The sequence below is a fragment of the Thunnus maccoyii genome, chromosome 20, assembly GCF_910596095.1.
Source record: "Thunnus maccoyii chromosome 20, fThuMac1.1, whole genome shotgun sequence".
Classification (NCBI taxonomy): domain Eukaryota; kingdom Metazoa; phylum Chordata; class Actinopteri; order Scombriformes; family Scombridae; genus Thunnus; species Thunnus maccoyii.
The window spans coordinates 8,160,104-8,179,512 of NC_056552.1; the positions used below are offsets into that span (position 1 = coordinate 8,160,104).

The 19,409-nt window shown below is 41.8% G+C and overlaps 1 protein-coding gene across 7 annotated transcripts in view; it reads right to left on the reverse strand.

The window, feature by feature from the left end:
- Window positions 1–281: 281 nt before the first annotated feature.
- Window positions 282–19,409, reverse strand: part of sdk2b (sidekick cell adhesion molecule 2b) — a 273,376-nt gene continuing 254,248 nt past the window's right edge. For 2 of the 7 annotated variants that reach the window (XM_042396793.1, XM_042396799.1), the window contains 10 exons: window positions 18,966–19,152; window positions 17,421–17,558; window positions 16,810–17,019; window positions 16,592–16,717; window positions 15,563–15,727; window positions 15,281–15,421; window positions 13,409–13,568; window positions 8,418–8,547; window positions 3,108–3,164; window positions 282–2,512 (listed from right to left, as the gene is read on the reverse strand). In XM_042396793.1, the coding sequence (XP_042252727.1) occupies window positions 2,090–2,512; window positions 3,108–3,164; window positions 8,418–8,547; window positions 13,409–13,568; window positions 15,281–15,421; window positions 15,563–15,727; window positions 16,592–16,717; window positions 16,810–17,019; window positions 17,421–17,558; window positions 18,966–19,152 (1,737 nt within the window). In that variant the 3' untranslated portion in view covers window positions 282–2,089. The remainder of the gene's footprint in view (window positions 2,513–3,107; window positions 3,165–8,417; window positions 8,548–13,408; window positions 13,569–15,280; window positions 15,422–15,562; window positions 15,728–16,591; window positions 16,718–16,809; window positions 17,020–17,420; window positions 17,559–18,965; window positions 19,153–19,409) is intronic. The other 5 variants (XM_042396795.1, XM_042396794.1, XM_042396798.1 and 2 more) reach the window with 5 other exon arrangements.

Genomic DNA, 19,409 nt, shown 5'->3' on the forward strand with positions numbered 1-19,409 from the left:
AAACTTTGAACTGAAACGTATCAGCAAAGTGATTCTTTTAGTATTTGATTTGCCAACAAAGTTTTTTTACTTGATGATGTTCCATTGCAACAAAATCCAAGATCTAGTCTCACTAAAATAGTCATATAATTAGAATTTCCATTCCATTTCCCCATTCAATTCTCCTTTCTTTCTCTCTTTAGCGGCCTTACTCCAGTTTTATTTAGCCCAGCATTTTCACTCTTCCCCTTCTCCCATCTCCCATCTCCCTTGTCCAGTTTGCAATTGAGCACCAGAATCGCTAACATTGAAAAATAATTTATTTCAGAAATGTACTGTGATCATATATTCATTCAGATTCTGCATGATAAGCTTTTGTTGCGTACAATGAAATCACCCCACAGAGAAGAAAATAAGTAGAATGACATTTTTTTCCTTTTTTTTTTGTTGTTGTTTTTGGAACTATGGAAACTAGGAACACACCACTGAGTCTTCACTATAGCGTTATGAGTGCACCTGACAGGCGGCTGGATGGCGCCAACTCTCTGTGGCGTTACTCCAGGCAGGTTTACAGTTGCTGCAGGACAATCTCTTTATAACCAGACACACAGTGAATGATCTGTAAAGCTTACTCACGAAAAAGTGTAATCACATGCGCACACACACACACGCACACACACACATTAGCATTTGGGACGATACAGTCACACCTGAATAGTACAGAGTGGTTGATTACACAAAAGGGAAAGAGGTGAGGCAATTCAATGACATCATCTCTTGGCGCAGACTCAGCGCTGCCCCGTGATAGTGGTCAGTGACAGAGAAGAGTTATACCAGCAGGGAAAGAATCAGGAAAAGAAATCCTCTTTGTTTCTTGTCAAAAATCACACTGCTAACATTTGAGCAGGGTAAGCAGCTGTGCCCATTTCAAAGCATTTCAGTAGACATGTGCAGAATGAGACTGATGTGTGTTTATGTGAGCCAGCAAAGGGTGGAAAAAAAAAAAAAAACATGAGTTGTGTATGCAAATTAATTCACAGCCCACATCTGTCAAGATTAAAAGAAGGCTCTTGTAGCGCGAGGCCAGCCATTACGATGCCACAATCAAGGGCACTGTCAGCAGTTCAGTCACAATTGGTGCCACATATCATAAATGAGTGTTTCTCTATCAAGGCATCGTTGATCCACTGATTACACACTCACAAAAAAAGACTTTTACACTTTCACTTTAACAGATATACACCCATTTCATATATCCGCATGATCCTTCAGGCACAGAACAGTCTTTGACATTCGACCTGCCATGGCCGAATGTTGTCCGACTTTTCCATGTATTTAGTGTGCTATTGACCAGTGAGCTGTTTCCATGGAAACGTGTGATTGTTGCTCAAATGTCCGCTAAAAACTCTCCTGGCCAACACATTAAAATTTGTTCGATTTGGCATGAATTCAACATCCACGTCTGTCTTTCATCAGTTCCTTTTTTTTTTTTGTTTGTTTTTTTACATCCAGTTCATCTTCCCATCATTTCAAACGAAAACGTGTCCTTTCACTTCCACAATATGGCTCCGTCATCTTGTTATATCAGTCTCCATCAATGCAGAGTCCGCACTGACTCGATAGGTACATCTACTATATATATATATTAATATGTGTGTTTTCAAAGATTCTTGTGACTTTGTACAGAATCAAAGAGATTTGAATGTGTTCAAAGAAAAGAAACCGAAAAGGGAGGAATTAAATGATAAGAAAAAGTCATGCAAATAGTTCAAATAGCAAAATAAAACTGAATAGATATTGCAGAGAGTATTTCATTAACTGGTGAGAGAAATCAAAGTCTACACTGGCACACTTCCACGCATTAGACAAAAAAAAAAAAAAGTGCTCCAAAAAGTCTCATAGTGTTGTTTCGCATGTATCAAGGCTGACCTAAGAAAGATAACATTAACAAAAAAAAAAAGAAAAAGATAAAAGGAAAAGTAATCAAATGAAAGAGAAGCATAAATGACTTGATTCGGTTGACTGCGCTTTATGCAATGCTGTGTTTTTTTTTTTTCAACACAAGTTGGGTAGATATTTCCAGAAATCTCTATGTCCTTTTCAGCATTTTTCACACAAAGGAGGAGAAGCCAGCAATGGGGGCCCGTGAGCCAGGGGCTAGGCTGCTGGGGGGCCTGTAGAGGGTGCTGTGCTGGCTGGGGGGGTTGGAGCTCTGCTGGGAGGGGGTGGGAGTCCGGCTACCTTTGGGCCTGAACAGGCTGCCTTGGCCCTGGGGTTGTCCCTGGGCCTGCTGAGGCTGGGGGCTAGGTGAACTGAGCTGGGGTGGCAGCGGAGGTAGAGGAGGCAGCGGCGGCGGGGCGCAATGATCCGGGTCGCCTGACTCGGACTCTGTGTAGCTGTAGGCCTGCGCGCGGGATATGCCTTTCTGCTGGCGGCGCCAGGAGTTGTAGTAAGTGGGGTCACTTATGTAGTGATTGACAAAGGAGTGGGTCTTCTGTCGGTTGGGGTCCACCTCATACTCACTGTCGCTGCCCTGTGAAAGAAAGAAGAAGAAGAAGAGATATTGGTTTATGAGGTTAGCATGGGATGATTCTGCAGTGTTTCCATGTGGAGCAGTTAGAGTTGCAGAAGCTATAAATGTAAATGAACATGAAGTTATTGAATTACTCTGAATCATCATCAGTTCAGAATCATCCCTACCTAAACAACATGCACACACACACACACACACACGCACACACACATACACGCACGCACTTACATTTACAACACATCACAAGTACACACGGACACCAAGAATGATCAAAGATGGTCAAAGCATGATTATGGAAGGATGACTTGTTACTGAAACGTGCATTGTAAACGGACCATCAACACAAGATGGCAAAGGTCAAATTATCTTTAGGATTTAAAGCAATCAGTCACTGGATCATCTATATATATTCAGGATATACGATCTTTGTATCCACACCACACCAGCAAGACGGGGTTAGGTGTTGTATAGCTCATTGTACCACATAAAACCTAGAATGGGAATCAGAGGGAGAGGATTGGATGGGAACTAGCAATAGGAACCAGTCACCTATCGGGCTACAAACATTCAAAGCAGGCAGCCACAGGAACCTCACCAAATGCAGTGGAAGTGTATGTAGACCACCTGTCCCATATGAAAACACCAGCGCCTCCTATGGGTGAACAGAACAATGGGTTTTACAGTACATCACCATAACAGAATGATTAAAATGGCCCAGAAATGACGATGATAATACTAGAAATATGTGTACATAAGGTATGTAATGATCCTTTGTGTCAGTCTGTGTGAATAGTGTGAAAAGCTAACAAAAGGTAGAAAAAAAAGATTCTGCAGTGCATTTTCAAAAGAAAGTGTGATTTTAGGAGCTCATTGAGAAGGAAGTAGAATTGTTGTTCTTTATGTTTCGAGTCAGTTTGAAGTCTGTTAAGCCATCTGTAGAGAAATAACAATAATCCTCCACACATTCTCATCCCTGACCCACTACCTGGATGCAGACTGGGCTGGAAACACTATTGTGTTCAAGTAACATTCCACATGTCAAACAGGAAGCAAAGTGATCATTGAGCACTCAGTGGGAAATGCTCATGGTCAACTAATCGCCATGAAAGCAAGCTGCCAATTGACCAGCTAGCCTGTTATTAATCACCTGCCTCACAATGAACTATTGTACAGTCAACTTTGCCAAAAATTGTTGCTGGATCATTTCCCAAAGAGGCTGCCTGAAGTATGAATTAGGTGTATTACAAAATCCCTCATATTATCATGTTCTATCTTCTTACACAAGAACATGGGCGCTGGCACGCACTCGGAGGATACGCTCCAGAGCACAGCTCTAATGCTGAATATTGCACAGCACATATGTGATACATATGTCGGTAGGCTCAGATTTCCCTCCATGCCTCAACATGGTTCATGTCACCTATGCCAAAACCCCCATATATAAAGGATTTTCCTTTTTTACTTGTCAGTAGAGTTTATAAAAGTACAAACATACATTGCTTGTGGTGAATTATAAGGAAAAGGTCCCGCAGTTTTGATCCTTTTTGTTTCTAAACAAAGGAGAGTGATCCCCTCTCCCCCCCCTGCTCTTCCTTTACCACAAATAAATCAAAGGCAGATTTTGTGCACAGAGAAGTTTCCCTCAACATTCGGAAGTTGATCACAATGATCCTACTTTCTTTTTATGTTGTTGTTTCTCTCAATAAGGAGAGTCAGATGCATCATTGGCTGTGTGTGTTTGTGTCCATTTTCTTTAATGCTGTTACCTAGCTTTAAACACTTAAGGCCAGCTAGCGTTGAAAAGCATTCCCATCATGCCAGCGCCTTTAGCAACACAACAACACAATAACAAGATCCATTCACAGTGGACCAACAAGGCATGCTGAGCCACTTCAAGTGGTATTACCTCACTCTGAAAGAATTAACACCGCATTGAGAGATGAAACACCACACAAAGCATGGTTGTGTGTGTTTGAGTGTGTGTGTGTGTGTGTGTGTAGAAGTGGGAAAAGACTGAGTGCAGACCAAGTGTTGACAAAGTGAATTGCGTCCTATTCCTGCGGCTGTGGAGTGTGTGCAACAGATGTTCTGACTCTTGAAATCATCTACATACAAGTATACTCTAATCCACTCATGCCTCCTTTTGCTTTTGGTTCAACAGCAGACTAAAAACAGAAATAACTCAAGGATCCAGTTGAGGAACCTACAGCGGAGACAGAGATGCTTGAAATTTTGCCTCTGGGGCAACACGGCCTGTGACACAGCTCCTTACTTCAACTCATTACAAGCTAATTACTAGAGCTGAATGCTGTGAAAGAAATAGACTTTAGGCATGAAATGCAGCATTGCACCTCAGCCTCAAGGGAAACCACCATCTTATTTATGCAAGGATATGTGTAAGACAGACACATACCAGCCCGCGAGTGTCAATTATTAAACATGTTTTCATCATTATGATGTTAAATTAGGCAGAGAGAGAGATTAAGAAATCGGTCCAATTAACTGTGGAAACCTCTTGACAGTTTATTTTATAATCAGCATAATAAAGTTTTCCTGTATTCCTGTTTATAATCGCTGACAACTTAGTAGGGAAAACAATGTGAGAGATGGAAAAAAGGGGAAAATCAGACAGTGGAAGTGCTTCAAATATGGGTAAAAATGTCTATTTGTTGGAGATAGTTTGATCATTATTGGCAAATAAACTTGTTGAGGCAAACTATCTGAAAGAACTTTGACCTTTGACCTCAGCCTGGAAAGAGTTCAGCAGAAAATGCCATATGCTGTCATCTCCTATTCTTTTTTTTTCCTCTGCATTGGTGCCTCAAGTTGCTCCACAAAGCACTTCATGATTAACCAAGTGTTAAAATGCTTTGTAAATAACTATAAATCATACTATGGTTTATATGATGGCATGAGACTGGAACAACAATCTCCCGGCTAGCTGGGTCCCCATCCCCCCCCCCACAATTGATGCATACCCTAATACCACAGAGTGGGTCAGTCCTTTGTCCTCCGGTTATGGATTATTGCAGAAAGGAGGGGGAGAAAAGGGGGGGCTTGTCTATGTCACTCTCATTGATGAAGTGAACACAGCGGGGGTCTCCAGAAACAAAGACAATAACACTATATGTGGGTCTGGAGGGGGATTAAAAAGTCCCAACATTTTCACAGTATGAACATTTTTGTACTGTCTTAAGCAGTTTCTGTGTAGAAGGGAGGAAAAAAAAATAGAAACAGGAAGATGCAGCTGTGTTTTTGGCGTGCTGAAATTCCTGTTACATCCAAGTGAAGTTGATTTTGTCATCATTAAAACAGGGATGTAGGGCCTCCTTAGCAGCTCCTATCCCTATCCCTACCACTAATGTATGTTGCGTCATCAGAACAATTATAATCAAAAGGGATTTGAGATTTTGTGGGGAATTAGTGCTGTCCCAGACTGGTGGACTATAATGACGGTAAGCATGTGTGCTCATTATGTTTCTCGACTCATTTTTTTTGGGGGGGGGGGAACGTTTCCTTTAATTCGTCACCCCTCTTTAGTTTAAGGGACTGCATGAGTTTGTGGCTAGCTTTCATCTCACGTCATTCCTCCTTTCACCCACCGTCGCCGGTCTCTCTCCTCTACCCTGTAGTAGCGTATGAATCGATGCCATAAAATTATTAAAAACAAAATCTAATTTATTCACGGTCATTACACTTTCTTGTAGGCTGTGACATCATACTTCAGGCCGGGTCAGTCAAAACAAAGCTTTGCGTTGTCACTAGAGACAATCCAAACATTACAGACAGTATTCTCAGTTGAGCCTCAGCCAAAAAAAGCTACAGTAGCCAAAAAGACAGGGAGGGTGAGGGTGGAGAAAGAGAGAGATAGACAGACAGAGAGAAAGAGAGCATGCGAGAAGAGAAAGCAGACATTTTCATTTCTCTCCCACGGAATGCCACTCTGCAGAGAGTATAATCTACTATCTTATCTCTGACTCAGAGATGAGATCATCTGTCTTCGACTGGCTTCAGCCTCATATGACAGACAAAGACAACCTTGGTAAATGAGAAAGCCTGTATTATAAAGAAAGAAAAGTCAATGGGTCTCTACCTGCAGGGGAGCACAGCAGTAATGGTGGCCTTGTTGCCTTGCCAAGTCAATGTTAGCTTCGCCCAAATCCCCTCTTGAGGAGGAGTACAATAGTCAACTTATACCTGCTGGTGGAGGCCCCAGGGATTAAAGAGGACAGACAGCACAATGTCATACTGATAGCTTGAAGTTATCTGCTCAATAAAACTTCAAAGAGCATTCCTGGATTTCTCTGAAGCACCATTGGGTGCTGATATGGTGGCCTGTCAGGGGTATGGCAGCGGAACCCTGGGCTAACAGGCACGGCTCTGTGTGTTTTAGCCCATCAAAGCCAAAGGCTGAATGTGCAGTGTGGCATCAGGCAGGCGTCGTCATCTCAGGCTGAGGGGCGGGGGGGGGCAGTCACTGCATTAGGGCCATGTTTGACAATGCACAAGTGCGAACGGTAGATATGTCAGACAGGTGATGAAATGTCGAAATGCTTCATTTGAGAGGATGTTATCATGCTGCGAAAGGTCCTGTCTGTAGCGATTCATTGTAGGGAGATTTTCATTTGATCTGGAAATAGGACTTAGGTGCCGATAAGACCAGGTGAGGAGAGATTTTTGGCTGTGGCACTGACACCCGGGGACGTTTTTAGCTAAGAGATGTTCCGAGATAGTTTGGGAAATGCCTAGAGTAAAGAATTCCTAGATGAAAGAAAACACTGAAGGAAGGCTGAAACCGAGGAGATTCGGGACCACTTCCCCCCCCGATGCTTTCATCTGACTATGATCAAAACCAGACTGCGGACCGCAAAGATGTTTCACAGAGAGCTAGGGAATTGGGTGACATAAACAAAAACAGAAAAAAAACATATGCATATAAGACATCTGGGACAAAATTATTCAGATCAAAGAACAGGGGTGAATAAAACCCTGAAATGAAAAAGACAACAGTGAGGGAATCAGACACATGAGGGTGAGCGGCACACAGACTGATCAATGGAAAGATAGAGACAGACGGAGTGGAAGGCACAATCCATCGATTAAACTCACTTACTGGGCAAAAGCAGTTTGGCTCGGCACATGGAAAAGGCCACGAGTTAAAAGACATTCTAGTGATACTTTTTAGTCTTTTATCAGTCTTGATAGTATCTGTTTAGACAGAAAATACTTTCAAATACATTCAAAATACGTTAAAAACTATCATTTCTGACTGCTCACAATGCTTATAAGGCTAGGCTCTGCCGCAGAAGAAGAGCCACAGTAATAAAGCCAATACAGTATTCAGTGGTTTTCCTCATGAGATGATTTTTACTGACCTGACTGACTGAATCCAGTAGGAAAGTTGGATAGGCTGCCTGGCCTGAGCAGCAAATTCCAATACGTAACTAGCTCTAAAATAAATTTTGTAGAGTGCATCTGCGCTCGCCGTCTTACATAACAAGTGCTGTGGCTGAGTGCAGTGGCCTGGATCTCAGGTGGATGTTCTCAGAGTGACATTCTCCACAGGTCACTGCCTGGTCTGAAAACTGCTTTGCCGCCAGTGTTCAGAGTCATTAATCTCTCATCTCTCCATGTGCATTACTGTAGCTATATCTTATGAGCTCTGCAGGCCAAACGCATTCAGGTGAATGACAGAGAAAGGACACCATATTATGAACTGACACAACACACGGTACAGCCAACAATGCAAAGCCGAATTCCTGAGGTATTCAAGGAGATGACAGTGTGAGCACATCGACGGGTACGAATATATAACATATACACACTTTATGCAGACAGATAGTGAGCCTTTTACATAGAGAAACCATACACAATGGAGTATAAACTACAGATGTTGCTACTGCACCTGTGAGTCTGAGATTTCTGAGGGTTTCTCAGTCAGGCTGCTGCTCTCTGCAGGGATCAGGTCGTTGTACTTTGTGCTGACGTCCTCGTCTGAATAGTGGAGACTGCCTGGGCTGGGCCTGGGAGGAGACCTGGGTAAAGGATAAAGGCAAACAATCAGAATAATTCAGATGGTTACTCTCGTTCACTACAGAATTTTATTGAGCCATACATCATTTAGGCATTTCATAACCCTTAAAAATCTTAACTTATATTCATAGTTCATAGATCAGTAATAATAACGTAAACATAATTGCTAAGATTTGGGGTGGGGGAGGTTAAACAAACTGCCAGGTTAACCAAATGTATTTAGAAGAAAATGTTTACCATACTGTTTGTTGTAAACATCCATCACAGATTACAGACTAACTTGCTATTTCAACTTTAACCTTCCTATAATGGTGCATGCACAGTTTCCTTCTGCAATTATTACAGCATTTCAGGAGCGTTCTCTTTGAGTTTTAGCTTCAGATAAAGTAGTTTAGATCATCTGGGTAAACTGTTGAGCTGGCTAAATGTGTCCCTGTGGTCTAGGATGTCCATGCAATCACAACATCCTCAGTTCAATTCCAGCAGGGTATGTTTGTTTTATGCTATACCCATCTTCTAACTACAAATGTTTCTTGTCCTTTTATGTACCGAAATCTCAGCAATTACGTTTGTGAGTACAATTAATATTAGAGACAAAGGCCAAAACTTAGCAAATCACACTCATGTTGTCATAATTATACTTTTCAAATCGTAAGACCTTCCGTATTTAACCAAGAAAACAAGCAGATTCTGATAAACAGGCAAATTAAGCCGTGCAATAACTCTAGGCTTTTCTCAATTTCCCCAAATATCTGAGGAGCAAAAGTGAACACTTCCTTTGAAGCTCACATGTATCACTGTCGGTCTGTGCAGCTTGATGAGAATCATGGGACACTCATGAGATGGTTGCCTACAGTCAGTGTCTCCTGAAATGAATAATTCCTCCTGATTCACTCCTCACTGTGGGCTGAGGAATGTCAAACCACTGGGCCCTTGTGACTAAATTATAAACTGAACTCTTGCGGCGCTCAAGGGGTCATCAAACAAATGGCAGCCTCAGGCTTTGCTCTCTGGCAAATGTTATCACAGCCTGCATGAATGATTGCATGGATTAAACTGTCAGTGGCATGCTGCAGCGATCAAATATGCCACTGAGGTGTACGTTTAAAGAGCGTAAGTGATGGAACTGAGCAAAGGGAAGGTCCTTGAAGGGAGTGCGAAGTGAGAATAAGGTCAAAGCGAAGCGTTAAGTGAACCTGAAAGCTAAAAGAGAAAGTCTAAAGAAAGATAAAATACTGGAAAAACATTTCCTAAAATGGTGAGCTCTAGTCAGGGGTTCTTTAAGTAAATATGAGAGGAAGAAAGGCTCTTGTGCCTAAGCTCCTCCGTACTTTCCACTGTCCTGCTAAACAAACACCCATCTGTTTCTGCTGATTGGTGCTGGTTTGGCTGAGACTACTGGGACATACTGACTCCTGTTGACTTTCCAGGCCACAGTATCAGCCGCCAGTTGTTGCCAGCGGAGCTGCCGCAGCACACACAGCCGCTTTACACGTCAAAACCGCATTTGCATAAGTATTTTCCAAATAAATATATTTTGAAAGCATCTCAAAAATGTTGTGGGCAAATTCCAACAGTTTTCACAGGGGTGGTATTTTGTATGTGGTGTGGACAAAATGGAAAATCTCCACAGGGAAATCACAAAGCAATCTGTAATTAAATTACACTTGATGAGTTATATCAAACTAGATTAGAGTTAATTCATTTAAGAGCTATTGATGTACAATGTACTACAGTTTGGCTAATTGTGTGATATCCAGACTTTCTCTGTTTATGTGCATGTCTGAGGATGTTTATCAGAGTTTGAGTGTCTCAGTCTGTGCAGACATTTTATCTGGCTTTGCTGACAACTTAAAATTTGGACACTCCTCCTTTTTCTGATAGAGATGCAGTACACTCACCACTAAGGATACAACCCTCATGTGAAACAGATTAGATCTCCCTGTTCTGTGTCTACCAGCATAACCAGGAGTAAAATTTAATGCATTATTGAAAACTCACAAAGCATAATTTAACTGGGCAATTCCAGTAAACAACATCATATTAAACACATTACAGCTGCAATGAATAATTAGTCTCAATGTGTGCTAATCTCCTACTTTACATTACACAAATCAGATTTACTCTTTAAAATGCCAATTATAATAATTTCCCAGGACATGACGGCTGTTAAAAAGAACAAACTGTAGTAAATCAAAAATGTAGAACGTGATACTGATGAATGAAAAGACATTTGTACGGGCACGCATACACCGAAACAACAGCTTCACACTTATGGAAAGAGTATGTATGGAAGATACAGATGATGTGAATAAGTATGTGTATATATGTGTATATATTCCATTTAAATGCTCGCTGAGTTTCACTGTATTTTTCTTTTTTATTTAATTAATTTAACTTTTCTTGTTCTACTCTATTACAATCATTTTCTTTTAATGATTAGAGTTCACACTACTATACCTAGACTGTTAAAACATGATGAATGAGGGGTTGTGATGATAGTAATGGCATCATTAATGAAGTAAAGGAATGATCGTAAAGCATAAAAAAGTTAGACATGTTTTAATAGCTTTTTTTGCTTGATTAATTAATTAATTAATTAATTGGATAAATGTTGAAGCATTAAAACACATTTTTTGAACACTTTGTTGTTGTTGTCTTATCTAAAACCTCTCAGATTATACTTGCAGCAAGATAAAAAAACAACGGCATTTACGAGCTGTCTTGCCATCAACACCTGAGTGAAAGTGCGGAATGACTTTTTCAATAATTGCAGAGAAAAATTTTCTTTCTAAGATTCAGTCCAGCTCAGAAAACTTCACAACAAAGTCTTAATCACACTTCTGAAGTACTATCTCCACTTATTCTCAAGAGGACTCTGCACTGTAACCTTTATCAACTTGCATTTCTCAGCAGTCCTTGCAGCGAGCCCCCTTTGTAACACAACCGAACAAAGAGCTGGAGCCGATGTGAAGAAATGCTATTGTGAGCCTACAGGGACATTATGATAAACTGCCTGTTTAAAAACATAGAGGAAGCTCAGCCCACTTTCACCCCTTCTCCTTGACTCTCACACACTGTTGAGTGAGGCGTAAATTATTTATCAGCTCTCTCACTAGGATAGAGAAGGGTCCACTTAATCCTCTCGCAGCAAAATCCAGTCAGCGGCACATCGGGTAAGAAATGAGAACCAGGGGGTGAAATCAAATCTGCCCCCGGTCTTTACTCATTACCAGGCTCTCCTTTTGCTACAATCGCCTGTAGGGACTCATTAACATGTCTGAAGTGTTCAAGAGCTTTGTCACTCAAGAGTGTTTAAAACCATGTTAATCTACACTACATTACTTCACCAAGACCTCCTTAAACCCCAAACCAGTTTGTCAAAGTGGGTTTCAAACTAGGGGAATGTTACAATGCCACAAAGACACAATAATGATGCTGTTAATCCTTCCCTCTTTGTCATAACAGCAGTAAAACATTGACCTTCTGGATGTTAGACCTCAGACTCAAAATATGCAGTCGGGCTTCTTTGAATGACTCCAAGTAGAAGTTTATATGCTGTCGGAGTGGATTTAAAGTGTTGTCTTACATAAACTGTAACAGCATATAATAATTTAACAGAACCAGTTATGTGCTGTGGAACAGATAGAGTATGAAAGTGTTACTATTTCAGCAAAATGCAGAGTCAAAGCCAGCTTGCTTCAATCGTTGCAAATAATTCTTAGTATTAGCTTTAATCTCCTTACAGTGCTACGGGCATATTGACAGTTTAAGTAGTGACATATTAAGTTGTCAGTCACTAAAAGAGAGCCGCACTGACTTTCTTGTGATGGTGATTGAATCTACTTTAGTGCATTTTCCCCCCTTTGTGTTAATCTCTGGACAAATGGCATTTGCTGTCTGACACAGCTCTGAATTAGAACAAATACAACGGGATTAATAAAGTGTTTGATTTCTGATCCTGGTATAAGGCAGAGGACTTTATCCCGTGTTTGGTATTCTGAGAGCGGAGATCAAGATGTGGCATTAATGTATAATCGGACGCTCAGGTGTTGGGATTTTGGGTCCTCTGCTATGGGCTGAGTTCAAAGAGTGCTGATTCTGAAAGTACATCTGTGCATTCTTTCACTCCAAGGCTCTGCCTTCAAGCCAGACAGAGACATAATAGGAAGCTGCCTGGAAGCTCCTCAAAGACCTGGGCCTTCTTTGATCTGTCCTCAAGGTCACACTCACATGCACACGTACAGATGCGCACACCCAAACAACTCTCACGTCCATTCTCACGTGTACGTACACAAAACAATGTACTTTTCGCAACATGGATGTGCGGATTCATGCGCACACAGAGGAGGCTAATCCCTTTTTTCGAGTGCACCTGTCACCTAATGATATGATATCCATATGAAATAAAGTCACTGCCGACACGCCTCTTCAAATCTTTCAACTGTCTTCAACAACATGACTGCGGCTTTCTCTAAAACCACCTCTTACCTAAAGAGGTACTAACGATCTTATGCAAAGTGTACCCTCGGATCCAAAATTGGACTCATGACTCAGTCCCTGCGGCACTCTCAGCCCAGGTGTCAGTCAGAATGATTGGCTTTAAACAAGGTCATGTTCTCAGCATGCTGCATGTCTTACAGCTGGAGATTCACTAAAATACAGAAGCTCGTTAAAAGAAAATCAGCAATGAGTCTGTTTATATGCCACTTTTAAATAGCAGGGAGGGAGGATTTAAGTCCAAGTTATCAGGGGGAGAGTAATTTAATTTAATTTACACTCTAAATTAAGTTTTGTCTGGTACAAACATTTGCACTTTACATTGTCTGTTGTATATAAGCTGTGAGTATGTTGATCACTGACCTGGTGTAGACGCCGTTCTTGCGACAGAAAGAGTTTTTCACAGACAGCCGTCGGTTGTTGAGCTCCAGAGCGGGGAAACGGCCTTCGTCCAGGCTGACCATGTCTCCGTGGGTGAGGGCGTTACAGTTGGAGTTGTTACCTGGACACACGTACAGAGACACTGTGTGACCACAGGCCAGACAGACAGACAGGTTAGTGTCTGGGAGGCTGAGTGGAACCGATCAATGGTTTGATCAGTGAGTGAGTGAGTGAGTGAGTAAAGTTATGAATTAAAGGGTGAAAAATAGACAAATGAATGAATAGCAATGTTGTTATATAAGCATGTATGCGTGCACCATTGAAAGAAGAAAAGAATGAGTGAATCATTTTTCTAGAAAGGCCGTGGTTATAGAGATGTTGTTATGTCTCGAGGTATATCTCAAGATCTCGAGGACAAGTACAAGTCTGCATAATCAAGTTCCGAGTCAATTGCAAGCCTTTCAAGTCCCAAAATGCTGACTATTAAAATAACATGGCATCTGAACATTTTCCATTTAAAGCTGTATTAATAGTGTTTGTTACATAGCTTTAATACGCAGCCCTAATACACATTGAAGGTGTGTGGTAATGTGGTAATGTGGTAATGTGGTAATGTGTGGTCTGCCTGTTGCTGTCCTATTTATTTTCCATGACTTTACCAAGTCAAAACTAAGTCAAGTTATGTCTACAGGGAATCGAGTAAGCTCTCAATTCCTCATTTTTCATGACTTCAGTCTTACTTGAGAACCACTCTTCAAAGAAGTGAACTTTCACATTGAGGTCAATAAGATGAATGTGATGGAAATAATATAAACATGAGTCTGAAGCAATCAGGATGCTTAAAGATACTGAGAGATAGACGTCCATAGATACGGATGGCGATGGAAAATTTTACAGCATAGGTGTAATGACAAAGGTCATGAATGCATGAGTACAAATGACAAATCTGTAGGAAAACTTGACCTGCAAAATACACCAGAATATGATATATGAGCGTGCCTCTCTGTGCAAACACTGTCTGAGGATCACGCATGAATGGGCAATAACACAATTTTTTTGCCTCGACTCTAAGTGTCCCTCAGGATTGATCAAACGGCTCACACTGTAAACTGAGAGTGACAGGCTTGCCATGCTGCTCTATACTAGATTAATGTTAGGAGGGGCTGTTGCATGCCATGTTATAGGTTAAAAACACTTTCAACTATCCTAAGACTTATGGGGGACCAGAGCGAGGCCGAGACCTCCGCGGTTGCTCCAGGGCTACTTGAGGTCAATTGGTGGTTATGCAAACACACAGAAAAAGAAAAACCACTGGGTAGGTCCAGCGGCCCGGGCCAGATTCCTAGAGGGGGATATGGAGGCTTTGAGAGCGTCTTTGTGCTGGAGTGAGAAGGAACCTCTTGTTTTTCCTCTGTCAGTCAGAAAGATGGGCAATGACCCGTAGGGACCCCCTACCCTCCCCTGCCTGGCAGCTAAACAGCCATGGCAGAATTGCTGAGCTGAGGGAAATACCCGCTGATGTCAGAGCTCCGCTGAATGGACAAGTATGGCCCCTACTCCTGCTTCCCTACGTCTCTCCTTCGCTGCCTTTTTGTTCCCCCGCTACTCGGTCAATTATCTGATTCATTCCCAATCAGTAGAACTTTCCCTTTTTTATATTACCCTCCTCCAAAAATAGTTCACTGCTCAGTGTTTCAAAACTGCAAATCATTAAATCCCCTTATAATATGTTACTGTTTTATGAGAAAAAGTCATCAGATTCTTGGCCTTCCATACCACTGGCTTAGAAGCAGTGGTAGGAGGTTTCAATTAAAGTTAAATGCTCCATTTCATTGTGCAATTGTGTGCACTCACCTGATTCGGACTTCTTGGCGTACTTCTTGCTCTGTCCTCTGATAATGAGAATGAAAACCAGCAGCAGGATGAAGATGAGCCCCACCAGAGCCACCACAACCAGGAACCACCACTCCTCATAGAAAGGTGCCACTTTTTGAGCTGGATAAATTACAAAAAAAAAATGGAATTTATGTTTGTAAGACTAAACTGGCCACAATTTTGTGATGTCTGATTAATTATATGGAATTTAATTTAGTCTTTAAATGATTCTGATTTGTATAAAAATACAGGAAAACTCACCAGATATAGAAGGAGAGGGTAGACTTGGAGAGCCATAGCCGTAATCGTTCACTCCTATTACCCGGAAGTCATAACTGACACCTTGCTTCAGAATATCCATGTTGAATGTGTGTGATGTCACTTCTTTCGGGATGTCCTTGATTAGGATATCCCACAATCCCTCATCTGTAATGGAGTTAAGGTTATAATTTTGGGTGAGAGGAGACTATGAAACTTGTACAACATTTGAACAATATCAATATGTCATTGTTAACAGGTTGTTTGTTTGATCTGCTCCGGTCTAGCTGGCAGCTCCCGGGGTAATTCATAATTCTTATAAATATTACACAATCCATCAATTTCCCTGGTCTCGTAAAATTTGCAGCAACCAAATCCACATCATAAATAGTGGTGCAGCCATATTTCAGATGAAGAAATGTTTGATGGCTTGCTGCTTGCTTTGGAGATCCTGCCAGAGACCATTTATTACACATTGCTGCTTGTAAACATCAATGTAAGTTTGACTTTTTTAATGGGGTACACAAACATAAACAAGCTCCAGAGTTCATCTGTCATGCTGCTGAACTTTGGCAAAAGTTAGAAAAAGCTGATGTAATTCAACTTGTAGACAAAAACAAGTCATCAAGTAATATGATACTGCAGAGATTTATGGCCCTCTTCAGCATCCCCTTGGCATTAAGCGACGCCATACATTATCAACAACAGTGCTGCTAACCCTCCTTAAAATCTAGGGCTAGGTAACCCCCCACAATTTCCACTCACATATGGTGAAACACAGCCCTCCCTGTGAGTCATCTACCATCCATCACCCTCCTAACCCTGGCAGGGACTGTCAATCACAACTGCAACCGGATGCCAATTGTCTCAACTGCAGCGCCGCGATCAATAACCCATTAAAATACCAGTGACACAGACGCTGGGGCAGCAGATGTTGACACTTTACACTGCTTTCCTTTATCAAACTATCAAGAAGCCTAACATAAGGCTAGGTTTACTAATTCATGAGGAGAACGCAGCTGAACCACCCACCTGAAGGTCTGGCTTCGATAACGTAGCGCGTGATGGGAGCGCGTCCTGGGTCCCCGCTGGTCCAGTGGATGGTCAGCGCCGCACCATAGCGTGTGATAAAAGGCTCTCCTGGGGGCCCTGGGGCTCCTAAAGGATAATAATAAAGTATTTAAGTGAAGCATTTAAAATGACAAATCAAAAGCATCTGGATTTTCATAAAAAAACATCACTTCCACTACCTTCTCCCGGGCCGGTGGTGATGTTGGCCTCCACCTCGGGCCCGTAGATGAAGGTCTTGGCCCGGATGCGGAAGTTGTAAGTGATGCCATCGACCAGGTCTTTGAGTTTCAACCAGAGGGGGCCGCTTCCCTTCACGTCCACCATCACTGTCTTACTGACGCCTGGGGGGGAGGGGGAGTGAAGACAGTCGGCACAGGCCACTGAAGACTCTAGACAAACACACCACATTTAGAGCAGGTCTTATACAGGCCAGGCAAGGTGGGAAAACACTCGAGACAAGTGAACACACAGACACACACATACGCAGTAATGGAATTAGTAGAGGGACACATGTTGGCATTTTGGCATTACAGTCATGTATTATTTGTGATGATAGCAGAAGAGTGTCAGAAAGGAGTACAGTGACATATGAGCTGTTAAAGTGATGGTTAGCTTATAGCTCAAGAAAAATGCACCCCACAAGACAGGTTCCAACCAGCCAAATTGATCTAAACAATAGTTAACAATCCTATACCCATCTGAATTTGTTATCCCAAAAGATCTTGTAGTGTGCATCAAGCTTTTATGAAGCTAGCAAGGAAATGTGTTATGGATAAGAATGAGGGTTTACCATCTACAGGTGTGCAGGGTTCATAGATCAGACGGTAGCCTTCAATGATGCCATTAGGAAAGGTGGGCTCGCCCCAGGACACGTTGACCGAGGTGGTGGTCAGCTCACTGAAGTGGATGAAGCTGGGAGCGCTTGGAGCTGAAACATAGAAGGGTAAGGGGTCAATATACTTGGTATGTGTAAGGGATTTTTATTTCAGCTGCTTGGAAGGTTTTCCAATGGCAAACTGACATGTGGCAGTAACAATAGATGCCTACGTGTGTGGGAAGCTAGGTAAACTAAGATGTATCTGTGAGAGAGAGGGCTCCTAGAGATACCAGAGGAAAAAAACAGTCATATGACTGGTAAGGGTTATTTTAGTATTGGTATTAGCCTACATAATACATCTTTGTGTGTTTTAAAAATTGTAGAAGCTATTACTCTTCTTCCTTGTATTTGATACATGTCAGTATATAGCATACATCTACAGATCTAAACTGCTGCTGTTGTTACTTTTCTTTATGCAGGTCCATTGCTGGCACTGCAGCTCAGCAAAACAGATGACATTTGTTGAGCCTGGTTTTGTGTGTGTCCTTGCTCACCAGTTGAAATGCTTTGAACATCAAAAAAATGTGCAACACCACATTTTTTTGCTATACTGCGCACAGGTTAAAAAGCCTAGATATCACTTCAAAATACTATCTTGACCCGGGTCATATTAATTCACATCCACAATGACTAGCCTGACTCAGCCTCCAGGCTGCATTACAGTTGAGTGAACTTGTGACACCACTGTGCTTGTAACACAGTCTGCCCTGTTGTCTTTAAACTTGTTGAGCAGGAGTCGAGATGCTTGCAAAACACAAAGCTCCTTTGTCTACTGAGAAGATGGGATAACTATCTCCACAGCGCTCCTCCCTCCTCCTCCCCCTTCCGTCTTGTCATCTGTTTCCTCCTCTCATGACAGTGACCCATGAGGAAGAGTTCACCTCTTCCTTTTCTCCTTCCTGCCACATAAATGATTAAAATATACAAAATTATGAAAATACTTTCCTTTACACCGAGGTTTGAGGATATAAATAAATAATTGGTGTAAATGTTTAGACATGGCGTGTCTGTAGAGAGAACGTTTGCTCCGAGAAGTTTCACACCATCTACTTTCCAGACAAAACAGCAGATTCAGATTCAGGGGATGACTTCAGAGTGGGGTTGCTGATTAGAAGCGTATGCTCAGTGTGTGGTTCCGCTAACATCGTTTGGCATGCTGACAGCAACTATTAGCATCATCCTCACATAAAATTCTTTCCTCATGGATGACTCATCCACTTTTAGAAAACTCTCCGGGTTCCCCAAACTAACATCAGCACCACAAACACATAAATATGACAAACGAATGAACACAGCTGTGCATGCTCTAATTAATCCGCTTTGGTCTTGTTGTTCTGTTACCTCATTGCTTTCTTTTTCTCAGTACCTCTCCATCAAGTGTTCATTCATTACATACAGGCATATTTGCATTCAGTCATGCTTTTATAGGGAGTGAATCATTTGAAATTCGAAACGTACCTGCTTGCTGAGTGCGACCCCTCGTCGCGGGGCTGCGGGGTCCGTCCCCAGCAGCATTGAAGGGGGCTACGCTGATCATGTACGTGGTGTAACCAGTCAGGTTCTTCAGCTTCACTCCTCCTTCAGGCATGAACAAAGTCCGCAGCCTCTCTGTCTCATTCTTACGCTGGAACTCCCAGAAGTAAACCTACAAGGAATAAGAAAGGCATAAATAAATATTAATGTATGTCTACAGAAGCTGCTCAGGGAATATATAACTTCTGCTACTATAAAACTCAATCACATATCAAACTCCCTAAACGATAGAAATGCAATTTCATATTATTCCCTGTAAATGTTTTGTGGTTTTATTTGCTAAGCCTTTCATTTCAAACCCCTCTGGAAAACTGTGCCAAAAGTGTAAAAATGTGCATCTAGTGGCAATTAACATCAAATAATAGTAAT